This window comes from Mobula birostris, chromosome 9 (genome assembly GCF_030028105.1).
Source record: "Mobula birostris isolate sMobBir1 chromosome 9, sMobBir1.hap1, whole genome shotgun sequence".
Lineage (NCBI taxonomy): Eukaryota > Metazoa > Chordata > Chondrichthyes > Myliobatiformes > Myliobatidae > Mobula > Mobula birostris.
In genome coordinates, this window is record NC_092378.1 from 17,422,764 (window position 1) to 17,440,797 (window position 18,034).

Genomic DNA, 18,034 nt, shown 5'->3' on the forward strand with positions numbered 1-18,034 from the left:
GACATTTCATTGTTTGCTTTTCCTGTTATATACAAGGCTGCTGTTGCATAGAACTTGCATGATTTCATCTGAAAGCTACACCTATTGAATCTCACTTTCAATCTGTTGGCTCCGCCATGCTTGCCATTTGTACCTTGAGCCAGAAGTTAAATTCGCTCAGGAGGTAATTCATTTCCGACTGTGATCAATTGGTTTGCTAACTGGCTTTTCCCAATCCTTTTGTTAGTTGGTTGTCAGAATTGGATTTATTATCACTGACATATATGGAATGAAATTTATTGTTTTCGGCAGCAGTATAGTGCAAAGTTATGAAAATTATTATCATGAACATAAATAGATAGTGCAAAAATAAAGGAGTAATGAGGTAGTGTTGATAGATTCACAGACCAACCAGAAATCTGATGGTGGAGGGGAAGAAGCTGAGTATGAGTCTCTGTGCTCCTGTACCTTCCCTCCAATGATAGTAATGAGAATAGGCCATGTCCCAGATGGTGAAGATACTTAGTAATGGAAACCACTTTTCTGAGGCACAGTCTCTTAAAGATGCCCTCGATGGTGGGAGGATTGTGCCTGTGATGGACCTGGCTGAGTTTACCTGGCGGTCTCTTCTAATCCTATATATTAGAGCCTTCATACCAAGCCATGATGCAACTATTCAGAATGCTCTCCACCACAAATCTATAGAAATTTGCATGCCAAGTCTCCTCAAACCCTTAACAAAGTAGAGCTGCTGGCATGCCTTCTTTGTGTTTACATCAATGTGTTGGGCACAGGATATATCCACTGAGATGTTGATGTCCAGGAACTTGAAGCAGTTCACTCTCTCCACCACCGACTCGTTGAGGACTGGTGTGTGTTCTTCAGACTTTTCCTTCCTGAAGTCCTCAAACAATTCTTTAGTCCTGCTGACACTGAGTGTAAAACCATTCAACCAGATGATCTCACTCCTGTATGCCTCCTGATCTCCATTTGAGATTCTACCAACAACAGTAGTGTTATCAGCAGACTATAAATGGCATTTGTGTTGCTTAACCATACAGTCAAGAGCGTAGAGAGAGTAGAGCAATACGCTAAGCATGCATTCCTTAGGTATGCCTGTGTTGATTGTCAAGGAGGAGATGTTATTACCAATCCACACTGGTCCTCACTGATTCCAGTGATGCAGGTTGAGGATGAAAGGCAGTTTCTGAGGAGCTGTTACAGTGCATTAGCAGATGTTCACACAACAACCACTGATCATCTTGAGTCATGTACACAAACCAATAATTTATGTTCATATTAAATTAAAAAGAGATTTCTTAGGCAAGCCCTTATGATTGAAGATAACGTGCTTCTGTTTATGAAATGTTAATGAAACCGAGGGCTAGTGATGGCTGATGGGGTGGGTGGGCAGTTTGCAAGGAGGTTTGAGCTTACTGCTACTTACGGAGGACCTCTGTATGTTCTTGATCATGACTTTGAGGTTCTCAACATCATCCGATGCTCCTTTTCCATTTAAGTTGTTGTGGATCAGAGATTTCAATGAATCAGAGGGATGTTGCATTTCATCAGAGGTTTGGAGCACATCCTTGATCTTTTTCTCTCTCTGTTCCGTTTCCTTCATATTCCTATGGCAGATTGCCGATGTTAAGAGTCTGGAGCATGCAAACCATTTGGCCTGCCCAAGACAGCAAACTGTCTGTAACTAGGGATGTTGGCTGGGTAGAGGACGCTGGTATTGGTTAGTTTGTCCTTCCAGTGAAATTGGAGAAAGGGAACACCATTAAAAATAAAATCATTGGATGTTAAAAACTTTGGGAAGTACAAAATTTGTGAAAAGTGCTATATATTATACTTTTGATGTGGTAGTTGCTGTACAAGTGCAAGATGTTTGCATTTGCATGTAAGGTAATTCCAATTGCCAACATCATCTAAAATAATGGACTATAACTCAAATATGCCACCAGTAAAGCTGTGACATAAAGTTCTGATGGAGCAACTCAAAGGAGAATAAACTACTACTTTAAATGCCAAACATGATATAATTATGTACTTATCCGATGGAGCTTAATGTTACTTTTACAGCCCATTTAACAAAATTTTACGAAGTAGTATTATAATGGGTGTGAACTTATGTTTTCAGTGTTCGACAGCAGTGATTATGCAACTAAGCTTCTACCTTGATCCACCTTCCATTCTAACAAACTGATAAAAAGTCTGTACTGTGCACCGTACAGTCAAAATCTGTGAGCAAATCCCATGAACCTGAAATTGATATTCTTTCTAAGAGATAAAACAGAGTTCTCATTAATAAAATTTATAGTTTGTTATTTAATTTTTAGCTATATGCCTGGACTGGTTTACGACCCAAAAATCTTTAAGAACCAAATAACACTGCAGGTTTTAATTTACTTTTTCAAAAATTATCTTTACTTTTAAACATTCTTAAAAATTCTGTATTTTTGTACAGAATTAACTAAAGTGTATATGACTTGCTTTGAGTCCCTTTGTAGTATTGTGGTAATATGAGTTTCCAGAATCTATCCACTCCACAGAGCCATGGAGAGGAAGAACTTATTCTTCTATCATTCTGTTCTGTCTTAGCGCTGAATTACTTAATCCCTGCATGGTGGCCTTTCTGATCCCTGACCAAAACTGTAAAATAATTTGAAATATCATACAATGTATAATGTTTTATAAACTTCCTACCCTAAAATTTCTCCAGATCCCTGGGCATATTATGGATTTCATTATTTATGTATTATATTCCTGGTTTAAAAAAATTCCATAAATTATATGTACTTTTAAGGCAAAAGCAAAATTATTGAATCCAAGGTTCACAAAGATTTTCTGTCAAATTTAAGTTATTTTTATGTCAAAACATCTTTTTAAATAAATTATTAAATACCTGTAAATCAAATCAGTTATATTTGAAATATCACCATAATTAAATTCTATTAACTTTTTGATTTATATTGGAACAATATTTAGTATTTTTAAAAATTATTTTAGATATAGCTAAACCCTATTGTATTTTCATCTTTGTGTTTTTCTTATTCCCACTGGAGGTGAAAGAGGGACAAGGTACAACTGAAGCAAGAATGATATGGTGCTGTGAAATGGAGTGTTATGGTCAGATCTATTTTCAGTGAATAGACAACATGATTTTTGTAGATCACACATCTTTATAACAATTACTTTTCAAACAGAAATGCTACAAGCACAAAAGCTAATTTAAAAGGACTAAGGCATTTTATTCCAAATTTCTGGTGAAGGCGTTCATTCCTTACCGTAGTTTTCTCCAGACAGTGTAAAAGGTGATGATGTTGCCTCTGAAATGAAGATACTGACTTGCTAACTAGAGCTTGTTCTTCATCATTAGATAACTGGGTGGAAAAACAGGTACCAATAAGTTAAAGATTCCACACTCCACATTGCATTAGTTTACCTAGAATCTGTAAAAATATCTGAGAACCAAAATTACTGTGGTTGGAGGAGTAGAATGATTAATTTCATCTAGAAGTGAGCATGTATTTAGGTTAGAACCTTATTCAGCAAGGATTATGACTTGTCCAGCCTAACCTTTAGAATCCACAAGGTAATGAGACATGGGTGATTCTACTGCTTGCTCCTCCGATGTTAATAAATCATATCCAGAGGACCTTGCTGTTTATGCTTTTGGAAGATTTCAGCAAGAGCTGTGCAAATCCCCCGAACCTCAATCCTGGAAAGGGTAACCTATCTTTTAGAAAGGCAACTAAAATAAGGTTGGCTGGTATATCAAAAAAAAGCCCCTCCAGAGGCATCTGGGCTATATACATAAGATGTATTTTTGCATATATAAGAAGGGACTTCTTATTACAACCGTTATTAGTCATAGTACCTTCTGGGTTGATCTGAGGAAAAGAATCAAGGTAACTGTTGAGATATACAGGCATTTTCAGCAGTGAAAATCTGAGTTTGTAGAAATAGCTATGGAGATGGCTGCTATAATTGGGAACAACAGGGTGGTAGAACCTCAAGACCTCATAAGTGATGAATATGTAGTCAGAAAGGATAGAAAGAAGGGTGCCAATATCAAACAGCTTGGTGTGTGTAGTGTGAGAAGGCTTGAATGTGCAATGTGAAACAACATTCTTTTTCTATGACAGGACATTGAAAGTGGGGCTTTGCCTCAGGACAATATTCCAAATATTTAAAAATTAACCATGATTAGCTAGGCTCTCCCAAAAATACCTCCACGGCTGAGCATTTGCTTCTGATGCAAAGCAATTTTAATCCATTGAATTTTGTTAGAATATCTTAAAGGAAGGTAAACATTATTGAATCCATAGTGCCAGAAAATCTTTCCATCAAGCTACAATTAGCTTTAGGCAAATGGGAAGGTGATTTGCAGAAATCTTAAGAAAGGCCATAAGTCAAGAAAAGGGGCAGAATGCCAAGAGGTTGCACGGGGAAGTCTCATATCTTGACTTGCACTTTCTTACAAGACAGAAGTGGACTATCCTTGCTGCCTCACCATCAGTCCTAGTCACCCATTTGTTTCCGTGCAATCTATACACACCAATTCCCCTGGATTCCCCTGCCATCTGTCTACACAAGTGCCTATTTGTAGCAACCCATTACCCCACTAGCGTAAACTCAAGGAATTCTTCAGACGTTGGAAATCCAGGGCAACACACAAAATGCTGGAAGAACTCAGCAGGTCAGGCAACACCTATGGTGGGAAATAAACCGTCGCCATTTCGGGGCTGCTGCCTGACCTGCTGAGTTCCTCCAGCATTTTGTGTGTTACCCCAAAAGCATGTTTTTTTTTTGTGTGACGTGGGAGGAAAACAGAACACCCAGGGAAATGCATGAAGTCAAAGAGAGAATGTGCAAACTCTATACAGACAGGGTCTGGGGTCAGGATTGAATGTTCTTTCTGTAGCTGTACAGACAGAGATCATATCTTGGAGCACAGTTGAGGCTTGGGAGAGAGAGGTTTAAGAAAGTGTAGACCATAAAGAAAGAAACAGAGTGAGCCAGGGAGGACAAAGACAAAGTGAATGGGATGATCCGGTAAAGGCCCAAAGCTACATTGCAGAATAGAATAGGACACAACTGAATGAAAGTACAGTATATCATAATATATAAAATAATTGAAGGAAACAAGATCACTGCAACAATAACAGATGAGGTCTATTGCTGGTTGTATACCAGAGGTATAGCTTGACAATGGAAAAAGCTTGAAAAGTCATAAATATTTCAATGGAAGAGATTGTTCTATTGACTTATAGATTCAAATACTGAGCTTCTACATTCAAAATGGTTTTGATTCTTTCAAATAAATTTAACTGGAGAATTAATTGTTAAACATGAATCCATTATTCTCCCTGCAAATTAACTGTTCTTATCCCTTCCGTGTGTATGGGATGTTAGGGAAGAGTATCACCTCTGGTGAAGGGGCTTGTTGTGTCCATTCTGGGTAGGCTCACTCACCTTCGGTCTCTACCAGATACTCAGCTCTCACCTGTGTGTGCAGCAATGGCCACACCTGGTACAGCAGCAGGTGGGCCTCATACCCCTGGTGAATAGGGACATGCCTGCCCTAGCATGCAAAATCAGCTCCAGTGGGCTGGGTGGATGAGATCTACAGTGAGTTCCAACAGCAGGAAGGCTGCTCTGCAAAGCTCTGTGGAGAGCGGAGGGCATGACGAGGCAAAGAAGACGGAACTGGCGTCTACTGCAATCAAGGAGGACCCCATTTTGATGACTACCCATACCACTGGACGCAAACCTCTGAGGTTGAGAATGGAAATTACCTCAGTGCAACAGCTTTTCCACTTTAAAAACACTCCTGACAGGTCCTCTCATCATTGGATATGACAGACAACCACCATCCTTTTTGTAATTTGTTTCCTATGTCAGATAGTTTTTGCTGCTGCTTTTTTCTCCTCTGCATTAATCATTTCTACTCCACTAAGCATAATATTCTTAATCGCTACAATATTATTCCATTTTTACTTAGTTAACTTTATTTTTTTCTGTTGTAGGCAGCACCTACTCTTTACACACTTGGAGTAGTGGTTCTGTATTATGCTGCACCTGGATGATGGTAGGGCAGTGTTGATGGGTAGTGGGGTTGTGGCCTCCAGCACATTTGGGAGACTCAGGGAGGAGAGAATGTCTCCTGACAGATTTGCAACCTGGACAATTGTTTGACAATGAATTAATAATACAAAGAGAGAGGTTGCTGCATTGCTGGCTCAAGGGGCAGAGGGGCAACATATTTGGAGAAGGGAGATTTTAGGCTTGCTACAGGTGTGGAGAGGAAAATAGCTAATATTAATACTTTTACTTTTCAGATAAAAATTGCACTATCCTCAGAGGCACTCCAGGCATTTGCAGTGCTTTGCTTGAATCAGGTACCCAGCTACTAAGTGTACAGGACTCAGCTGTATCCACAATCACTTTGTCATTGGTAATAACAGATTGTGGTGACTGGAGAGTGACTATGATCTGGCTGTGTTTTAGCAAAGATCCCTCATTGGCCACATTGAGTTTGTAAAAATATTAAAGGGATGAGAATTGGATCCACTGTAAAAATTTCTATACCATGTTGTTTTATTTCACAAACAAAAATCCATGTATATTCTCCTCCTTTAACTTCAGCAGCGGATCAGTGGAAGACGTGTTCTCACTGTGAATTCCTTGTCTTGGTGTTATGGAGTTGGAGAGGGCACAGCTCCATAATCACTAACTAATCTCCTGGATTACTCACATGTAGTCTCAGGTAAAGGTGCTGGGTGTAAACCGCCTATCTGGCTGGGCTTTAAACATTCCTACCTAAGCAATGAAGTGGACAAAGAGACACAAACTAAAGGAAAATATTATTACTGTTTCAAACGCCCTGCTTGCTTTCTTTCATGAACGTGGTCTGTTTTAGTACTACATATATATAGTTTGCTGATTTTGTTGTTAAATAGATCATTGCTTCAACGTGCAACTTTCTGACAGATCTTCTGGGACAATATGGGTAGGCAGCACAGTGGTACAGTTAGTACAGCTGTTGCCTCACAGAACCCGAGACCTGGGTCCAAAACTGACCTCAGGTGCTGACTGGGTGGAGTTTGCATGTTTTTGTGTGACCATGTGGGTCTTCCTTTGGGCGCTCCGGTTTCATCCTACATTCCAAAGACATGCAGATTGGTTGGTTATTTGGCCACTGAAACTTGCCCCTGGTGTGTAGAAGTGTGATATAATTAGTGTGAGTAAATATAGGTTAATATAAATGGGTGGTTGGAAGTTGGCACAGACTGGATGACTATATACCTATTTGATTCTACGAATATGTTTGTAGAATCATTGGTCTTTTCCATTTTACACACAAAAAATAATAAAACCTGTTGGGGATTTTAAATATGTGGACTATGATAGTATATCTCACAGCTGGAATTGTTGCTATTAGACCCTGCTGTGTGCTTAATCTGTATATCTTCATATTGCTCAATTTCTTCCTCCTTCATAATCCCTGTAGTTGGTTCCATATATCATTACATATTGTCAGCTCAAATGTCCCATGAAGTAAAGGAGACAAGAATTCAAAACGAGGAACTGCTTAATCTTTCCATGTGAAAGAAAATGTACACAAGCAGCAGATTCATGGCCCGGATTTCAATTTCATTTAAGGCATCTCTCAAGGAACATTTAACTGACATATATCAAAATATAAAAAAACAAATGCAAGGTTGCTGGTAGCAACTCATTTGTTTTGTTTTTTGGCTCTACTCCCCTGCTTGCTGAAAAGGGACAAAAAAATCAACACTGAGCTTTCAGCAGACTATTACCTGCTCCAGTGATTCACTTAGTAAGCCATTGTGCTTGCTCTGCATATAAGCATTTGCGCTCCCACTCTTAGCTGCACGGATTCTTGCAAGTCTGGCTTTCTGTACAAACAAGAGCATACAAGCAAATCAATAATTCATCCTTCTATCTTCTTATTATATTTAGCAGTGACATCAGAATGTGTTAAAACTCTTAACAATCAATGAATTTTGCAAGAGAATTTATTTATAATTCCTTATCTTAATATACCTGTGGGAATTCTAGTACACTATGCTGCATCATTGTATAAGATACTGTTTACAGAGCAGGCAACTAATGCATTCCTTTTGTCTAAGTTTTACTTATGGAACATTGACATTTGAAAAATCCACTCCTACATGCACAATGTTGATAACAATGAACCCCCAGCCCTCAAACTAATCTGTTAATAAATGCATACACATTCAAATTTCAACTTATCCCTCAAATATTCACTGAACTACCAGGTGGGAAATAAAAAATAAAAATACAGCAACTAGACCTCACTGTTCACAAATACTATTCAGTTTTGTCATGTGCAATGCCATTACTCTTTACAGACAGGCTGTTTAACATTAAGGGTACTGAAAATAAAATGGAAACATGCCAAAGATAGAGGGCAGACATTTCCTGTGAGATTTGCATTCCTAAATGGTGAGCACCATCTTCAAATGTGTATCTATGTTTCAGGCAGTGGACTCTTTTAATATGTAAACTGGAGTCCTTGATATGGAAAAACCTGTGATATCCACTACTTGCATTCTTCACTTGTTTTTACCAAATGATATAAGGGGATTGACAGAGTACATGCAGGGACATTATTTCTCACGGTTGGGGTCTCTAGAACTAGCAGTCATAGTTTCAAGGTAAGGAATTGGACATTCAGGACAAGATGAGAAGTAACATTCATTCGCTCCTTGGAATTCTCTACTGAAGAGGGCTCCAGAGGCTCCATAACTAAGTATATAAGCAGGAAAAAATTATCTAATATTGGTTTTAAAGGAATCAAGGAATATGTGCTTTGTGCAAGAAAATGCTGCTGAGATAAAAAGTTGGCCAGAGCCTTACTGAATGGTTGAGCAGGTACAAGGGCTGATTGGTCTCCAGCTGTTTATACTACTTGGAATGTCCTGAATGTGTGTATATGTGGAACTAATTGCATTAGATTCCATATTGGTGTGTAAGGAATATCCCTAGGAACTTTGCAGGTAAGCAGATTATGAAAACGACTGTGGTGGGTCTCATCAGCAAGAACGATGAGTCAGCATACAGAGAGGAGGTGCAGCAGCTAACAGACTGGTGCAGAGCCAACAACCTGTCTCTGAATGTGAACAAGACAAAAGAGATGGTTGTTGACTTCAGGAGGACACGGAGCGACCACCTTCCGCTGAACATCGACAACTCCTCCGTAGAGATTGTTAAGAGCACAAAATTTCTTGGTGTTCACCTGGCGGAGAATCTCACCTGATCCCTCAACACCAGCTCCATAGCAAAGAAAGCCCAGCAGCGTCTCACTTTCTGCGAAGGCTGAGAAAAGTCCATCTCCCACCCCCCATCCTCACCACATTCTACAGCGGTTGTACTGAGAACATCCTGAGCAGCTGCATCACGGCCTGGTTCAGAAATTGCACCATCTCAGATTGCAAGACCCTGCAGCAGATAGTGAGGTCAGCTGAGAAGATCATCAGGGTCTCTCTTCCCGCTATCACAGACATTTACACCACACACTGCATCCGCAAAGCAAACAGCATTATGTAGGACCCCATGCACCCCTCATATAAACTCTTCTCCCTCCTGCCATCTGGAAAAAGGCACCGAAGCATTCCGGCTCTCACGACTAGACTATGTAACAGTTTCTTCCCCCAAGCCATCAGACTCCTCAATACCTAGAGCCTGGACTGACACCAACCTACTGCCCTCTACTGTGCCTACTGTCTTGTTTATTATTTATTGTAATGCCTGCACTGTTTTGTTCATTTTATGCAGTCCTGGATAGGTCTGTAATCTAGTGTAACTTCTCTGTGTTTTCTTACGTAGTTCAGTGTAGTTTTTGTATTGTTTCATGTAGCACCATGGTCCTGGAAAACATTGTCTCATTTTTACTATGTTCTGTACCAGCAGTTATGGTTGAAATGACAATAAAAGTGACATGACTTGACTTGATCACTGAACCCAAACCAAGGTATAGGGGATAAAGGATTTTTGTTAAGAATTTCAAGGCATCTGTACAAATCAGTTTCTCCTGCACATGAGTGTAGTGGCAGGCATTTCCTTTGCTCGCACGTGACTGCATGGCCATACACACGAGTAATCACATTGTCAAGTTCACTGATGACATGGCAATGGTGGGGCTCATCACCAACAACGATGAGATGGTCTTCAGAAAGGAGGAGGAAGAGTTCAAGGTCTGGTGCCAGACAAATAACCCCTTCGTCAGTGTAAACAAGACAAAGGAAATAGTTATCGATTTCAGGAGAACTCGCACCACTCACATCCCCCTTTTCACGGGTGGCACACGGTTCAATCTTCTGGGAGCGCACATCTTGCACAACCTCTCATGGTCCCAGAACACATCCTACACAATCAAGAAAGCTCACCAATGCCCCTGCTTTCTAAGGACAGCTAGACTAAGTACAGCTATTCTAAGGACTTTCTACAGATATCCAGTAGAGAGCATCCTAACATGCTGCTTCACTGCATGGTACAGAAACTGCACTGTGGCAGACAGGCAGGCTTTACAATGGGTAGTCAAAATTGCCCGACGCATCACCAGCACCAGCTTACCCACCATCAAGGACATATACATAGAAAGGTGTTGGAAAAAGGCCAGCAATATCATGCAGGGTCCCACTCACCCTTATCACGGACTGTTTGTCTCACTCGCATCAGGGAGGAGGTTATGTGGCATCCGTGCCAGGGCCACCAGACTCAAAAACAGTTATTTTCCCCAAGCAGTAAGCCTGATCTATACCTCCACCCACTAACCCAGTCCTCCACACCCACCTCCACCACTGTTTTATCATATCCTGTTAGAGTCACCTTATGTACAGACATACCTCTGCCTAGCGTCACTTTATGTACACACAATCAATGTACAGTACCTCTAGCAATAAAGGCCAACATTCCATTTGCTTTCTTGATAACATGTTGCACCTGCTAACCAATCTTTTAAGATTCATGCAAAATAAGTTCTAATTCCTTCTGCACAAGTTAGCTGCAATCTTTCACCATTTAAATAAAATCCGATCATCCATTTTACCTTCCAAAGTGGTTAGCCTTACATGTATCAACATTGTACTCCATCTGCCAGACTCTTGCTCATTCAATTAAGCTACCTGTATTTCTCCACAGACTCTCCACATCCTCTGCAAAATTTGCTCTTCCACTCAATTTAGTGTCATCAGCAAACTTAGTTGTCACCTCTTCCAAAATGTTTTTGTCTATTGTGAACAGTTGTGGGCCCAACACTGACCTCTGTGGCACTCAGCTCACTGTTAATTGCTGACTACAGAAACATTTATCCCAACTCTGTCTTTTATTGGTTAATCAATCCTTTATCCATGCTAATACATTACCTCCAATTCCATGCATCCTCATGTTATGGATATCTTTATGTGGCATCTTAGTGAATCCCTTCTGGAATTCCAAGTATACACTATCCACCTATTGCTCTCTATCCACTGCACTTGTTATATCCTCACAGAACTCCAGTAAGTTTGTCAAGCAGGACCTGCCCTTTTAAATAAATGCTGTAACTGCCAAATGGAACTACTTCTATCCAGTTGTTTCAGTGTTTCTTCTTTAATGATGTCTTTACAGTAGCATGCAATTTACAGTCTTCTAATTCACTGGGACCCTCCCAGAGCCCAGAGAAATTAAGTACATTATCACAAACGATTCCACCATAACTTCTGCCATTTCTTTCTGCATTCCATCTGGGAATTGTCTACCTTTAGGCCCATTAGTTTGCTCAGCACTGCCTCTTCAGTGATTGCAATTGTATTGTGGTCCTCACCTCACATAATATCCATCCTAGTAATAGCCAGTCATTGTTGATAAACTGCATCTTTCTATGCAAGAAACTACATTCTGTCCTTTGGTAACAGATATAAATGGTGAGAAATCACATGCTAGTATATCTCTTATCTTTGAGATGCAGGGAATCATTAATTACATATACATATTAATTATGCCATACGGGAAACAAAAGCAACTCTACTTGCTCAGTGTCCATCTTGTATGTGACCACAGCCGGCAAATTATGAAGATCAATGCCTGGCATTCCAGCAGTATTTAAGATATCTTCATGCTATGGGAATTCAATTGTGCTATCTGCCTTTGAGCTGCAAGCAGACCAAGAGGGGACTGAAGCTCTGATGTTGTTGAAGATTTTAGTGCAAAACCCATTCATGTAGACATCAGTAAAAGCCATGTAATACAGCACACCAGTGGCATGTTGAAATAACATTGCCTGGTGAGCTCAGAGCCATCTGTAATGGCTTGCTGCATGCTGTATAACCTCACAATCATTAGGATGCAAAGTTTGCTGCCAACCACATGGCAAGTAGCTGAGAAGCAGAAACACGTGGAAGAGGAGAGAGGAAAGATACCATTTTACATGGGCAGTAATTGAAATTCAATTACCGCACTCACCAAATAATTCAAGCTCTTAACCTTTCCTCTCTCACTGACCACACAGTATCTGCTTGGCTTTAGTGTATATGAAAGGGAACCACTACTAAATAAAAACTTAAATTTGTAAATTATTTTATGCTACTGTGCATACAAAGATTAGTTAATTATCCTTGTACATCCCTTTTGGTCTAGCCCTGATACTTCTATGGAGTGTCATCCAAGTAAGTACACATAAGGCTATTACACCCAAAACCTTCTGAGCTTATCTCCTGACTTGTTGTAGATATAGTATCTCTCTATTTCTAAATTTATAGTCTGGTAACAGGTCTTTACAGTCCAACAAGCCCATGCCACCCACTTATGCTCATGTGGCCAATTATGTCACAGCCACAGACTCTTCTACGGGGTCTACACACCCTTGTAGGAGGGTGCGGAACATGATCCCCCAATAACGCTTGTGACTATCCATGTTTCAGCTAATTAGTGTTTCATTGTGGTGGTGTTTAACTCCCTTCCTCTCATTTCAGTTTTGTTGAGACTTGACAGCAATGTCAACACTCCCTGCTTACCATGTCCTGGTTCTGAGAAAGAAGACCACCGGTTAGACTGACGTTGCGAAGGAGCGGTATTTATTTAGTATTAAGCTACTATTGCTGAGCCGCTGTATTCGTGTTAGCTTTATTTTGATAGTACTAGTTAATGGCTCTGTTAGTCTAGTGTTTATTGTTTTTCCTTTTTTTCTGCACAGTTCCTATTAAAAGCCAGTGAACTGTTGATCTGTATCATTGACCCTCTCTGGGCACTTGGGCCATAAGTGCACATCCCTGTCAAATTAGTCTATTAATGGAAATGTCTTTGGAATGCAGGGGGAGAGTCACAAGTCACCCGGTCACCTTACAGATAATGGTGGAATTGAACCTGGGCTGCTGGTGCTGTAATAGCGTTATGCTAACCGCTATGATACTGTGCTGCCCGAAAATGTCAGCACGAACACAGGGCTTGAATCCTCAACTGTGGGATTGAGTCCTATGCTGTACTGACTGAACTAGCTGGCCCTTTCCACTTCTCTGTCAAGAATTTGAAAATATAGCCAGATATATGTGCAGTTCAGGTTGTGTGATGAATCCAGAAGATTAAGATGTATGGGATTCATGGTGAGTTGGCTGTTTAGATTCAGAATTGGCTTGCCCACAGAAGACAGAGACTTATTCTAGCTGGAGGTCTGTGATTAGTGGTGTTCTGCAGGGACCTCTACTATTTGTGATGTATATAAATGACCTGGATGAAAAGGTAGATGGGTGGGTTAGTAAGTTTGTACATGATACGAAGATTGGTGGTGTTGTGGATAGCACAGAAGACTTCAAAATAATAGAGAGGAATGTAAAGTAGTTGCACATATGGGCGGAGAAATGGCAGATGGAGCTTAACACAGGCAAATGTGAAATGTTGCACCTTGGAAGGTCAAATGTAAAGAGATAGTACACTGCTTAGGGCAAGACCCTTAACAATGTTGAAGAGCAGAGGATTCTTAGAGTCTAAGTTCATAGCTTCCTGAAAATGGCGACACAGTTTGATAGGATGATTAAGAACAGATATGGTGTGCCTGCCTCTATAAGTCGAGGCACTGAGCTCAAGTTACATTGCAGCTTTATATAACTACCAGGCTGCATTTGGAGTATTTCACACAGCTCTGGTCACCCCATTATGGGGAGGGTGTCAAGGCTTTAGAGAGGGTGCAGGACAGTTTCCTAGGATGCTCCCTGGATTAGAGGGCAAGTGCTATAATGAGAGCTTGGACAAGCTTGGGTTGTTTCCCTGGAGTGGCAAAGGCTGAGGGAAGTTCTGACAGAGTTTGTAAGATTATGAAAGGCAGAGTGTAGAAATACATTAACTTTTTTCCCAGGTTTGAGATGTCTCATACCTGAGAGCATGCATTAAGGTGAGACGGGGTAAGTGCAAAGGAGTTGTGAAGGGCAAGTTTCTTTATGCAGAGAGGGTGGGTGCCTGGGCTGGTGGAAGAGGCAAGTAGGTTAGAGACTTGTAAGAGATGTTTAGATTGGCACATGAATGTGAGTGAAATTGAAGAATATGCACATTATGTAGGCAGAAGGGATTAGTTTAGTTAGCCATTTGATTACTAATTTAATTGGTCTGGGACAACATTGTGGGCTGAAGGGCCTGTTCCTGTGCTGTACTGGTCTATGTTCTAATATAGAAGAATTGGCAGCACTTGCTCCAGCTACAGTGCTCTTCCTCTTTAAGGCAACGCTTTAGTGGGGTATAGCTTCAGCTGTAACCAGCTAGTCATTAATATGCCCAGACAATGAATGGAGTGGTGTGCAAGGATCAAAAAGAGCAAGGAAATTGGCATGTTGCCTGCATATTCCAACAACAGGTGGGGGTTAAATGCATTTTGTAATCACCACTATTCAATTTCAATCCCATCGTTATATCATTTATTTATATTTTACAAATAATCAACTAAAAGCAAACCGAGAAAACACCCACGAAATGATTAAAAGCTGATTTTTTTTAAATAGTGGTTTCTTTCACTAATTTAAAAACAGGCAGCCACAAGAGATCAATACTATGGCTGCTTCCTCCCAGTTTTCCTTTCCAGTCCTGTCAAAATGTCACTGTGTTCCTTTCTTCCCCATGTACTTGACTGGTTTTCTCTTAGATGCATCAATATTGTTCATCTTAACCATTCCACGTAATAGCGATGTTTTACTGATCTCTGAGTATGGTAGTCCTCACTGGAATTATTAATGGACACCTTGTGGTGAAGACTCCTACATTTGACCAGTAATGCAGCTCTACTTTTTCCCTCATACCAACCTTTGCTGAACAAAAACCTGAAGCTCTATTTGCATAGGCAATGCAAATATTAAATAGGAACATCAGATTTAGAAGTAGCTTTATTTAGTCAAGGTTACTTATGACAAAAGTGAGAGAAAAACTCTATACATATTTTAAATTTGGATTCCATTTGTTTTGTGAATGATTTTAAGGAAAGAAAGCTTTATTATGCGTAAAATTACAATAGGTCTGTGTATAAGGAATGTAATCACTTGTGTATACAGACAACATCCACAATTCTTTTACTTTGAGGCCAGACAAGATCAAACATTTTGACAAAAGAATTCTGACAGATGGTTTTCATTCATCTTGTTCCCTTGTGTAATTGAAAATCAGTACAACAGATATTAGGCATTCATAGAACTAAAGGAAACAAGGTTAGTCAGTTGAATAATATCAATAATATCAAAGGATCCATTTTGATATGAAGGCAATCAAAGCCACCTTCTGTAGAAATTTGTCCATCATATATAGTAAGTCAGAAGTTCATAAAGTAATAAAGTCTTTTAACTACACACTCAAATTAAAAACTCAAAAAATCCCTTTTAGGCTTTGTTCTATCTGAGTTACAATAACAAAACAATTGAAAAATTGGCAAATTTGATTTGGGTCTTGACCACCGGGCATGTGCAGTGATCACTGCCTTGTGGGCAGCCTTGGGCGAGGTGAAGGCTATGGGAATATACCCAGGCAGGTAATCTGGAGTGGAGCCCCTGAGGCGGCTGGATGTCACTGAACACTGTTCCGGCAGCTCCTGCAGCCAAGCTGGTGCCAAATGTATTGCTTCGCTTTCCTTTAGACTACGCCGGTAAGACCAAGAGGGAAATCTTGACGACTGGGCATCCCAGGATCTCCATACCTTCTGCCCAGACTTGTACTCTGGAGAGATTGCTCCAGTGTTGCTATCCACTGTTCTTCGAGACAGATGGATGTCGTCATCATCATTATCATGAGGTGCAGCGATACTAAGCAGTAGGTAACATACATTTAGATACAACTTGTGCAGAACGGATGTGTGCTTATGAGCGTCATTAACAAAACAGGTCACTCATAGTGCAGTACATCTGAATTGTACTGGAACCCTGTGATGTCTTCTTGACACATACTACTACATTGTAGGTAGTAAATTAGATTAGACATTGGCTTTGCAGCAGGAGAAACTAGAGAGTGGTAGTAGATGGTTGCCTCTGACTGGAGGCCTATGACTAGTGGTGTGCCACAGGGATTGGCGCTGGGTCTGTTGTTTGTCATCTATATCAATAATCTGGATGATAATGTGGTTAACTGGATCAGCAAATTTGTGGATGGCACCAAGATTGGGGGTGTAGTTGACAGCGAGGAAGTCTATCAAAGCTTGCAATGGGATCTGCACCAGCAGGAAAAATGGGCTGAAAAATTGGAGATGGAATTTAATGCAGACAAGTGTGAGGTGTTGCACTTTGGGAAAACCAACCAGGGTAGGTGTTACCTGGTAAGTGTTAGGGCACTGTGGAATGTAGTAGAACAGAGGGATCTGGGAATATAACCATATAACAATTACAGCACAGAAACAGGCCACCTCGGCCCTTCTAGTCCATGCCGAACTCTTACTCTCACCTAGTCCCACCGACCTGCACTCAGCCCATAACCCTCCATTCCTTTCCTGTCCATTTGGCTGTCCAATTTAACTTTAAATGACAACATCAAACCTGCCCCAACCACTTCTGCTGGAAGCTTGTTCCACACAGCTACCACTCTCTGAGTAAAGAAGTTTTCCCTCATGTTACCCCTAAACTTTTGCCCTTTAACTCTCAACTCATGTCCTCTTGTCTGAATCTCCCCCACTCTCAATGGAAAAAGCCTATCCACATCAACTCTATCTATCCCCCTCATAATCTTCAATACCCTTATCAAGTCCCCTCTCAACCTTCTACGTTCGAAAAAATAAAGACCCAACTTGTTCAACCTTTCTCTGTAACTTAGGTGATGAAACCCAGGTAACATTCTAGTAAATCTTCTCTGTACTCTCTCTATTTTGTTGACATCTTTCCTATAATTCGGTGACCAAAACTGTACACAATACTCCAAATTTGGCCTCACCAATGCCTTGTGCAATTTCAACATTACATCCCAACTCCTATATTCAATGCTCTGATTTATAAAGGCCAGCATACCAAAAGCTTTCTTCACCACCCTATCCACATGAGATTCCACCTTCAGGGAACTATGCACCATTATTCCTAGATCCCTCTGTTCTACTGCATTCTTCAATGCTCTACCATTTACCATGTATGTCCTATTTTGATTAGTCCTACCATTTCCTCACATTTATCAGCATTAAACTCCATCTGCCATCTTTCAGCCCACTCTTCCAACCAGCCTAAATCTCTCTGCAAGCTTTGAAAACCTACTTCATTATCCACAACTCCACCTATCTTAGTATCATCTGCATATTTACTCATCCAATTTAACACCCCATCATCCAGATCATTAATGTACATGACAAATAATATTGGACCCAGTACAGATCCCTGAGGCACACCACTAGTCACCAGCCTCCAATCTGACAAACAGGTATCCACAACCACTCTCTGACATTTCCCATCCAGCCACTGCTGAATCCATTTTACTACTTCAATATTAATGCCTAATGATTAAACCTTCCTAACTAACCTTCCGTATGGAACCTTGTCAAAGGCCTTACTGAAGTCCATATAGACAACATCCACCACTTTAC

At 40.4% G+C, this 18,034-nt stretch overlaps 1 protein-coding gene across 2 annotated transcripts in view; it reads right to left on the reverse strand.

Moving 5' to 3' along the window:
* Window positions 1-18,034, reverse strand: part of kcnd2 (potassium voltage-gated channel, Shal-related subfamily, member 2) — a 387,984-nt gene that overhangs the window by 6,052 nt on the left and 363,898 nt on the right. For both annotated transcript variants that reach the window (XM_072269359.1, XM_072269358.1), the window contains exons 3-4: window positions 7,809-7,907; window positions 3,270-3,365 (exon numbers count right to left, since the gene is read on the reverse strand). In XM_072269359.1, the coding sequence (XP_072125460.1) occupies window positions 3,270-3,365; window positions 7,809-7,907 (195 nt within the window). The remainder of the gene's footprint in view (window positions 1-3,269; window positions 3,366-7,808; window positions 7,908-18,034) is intronic.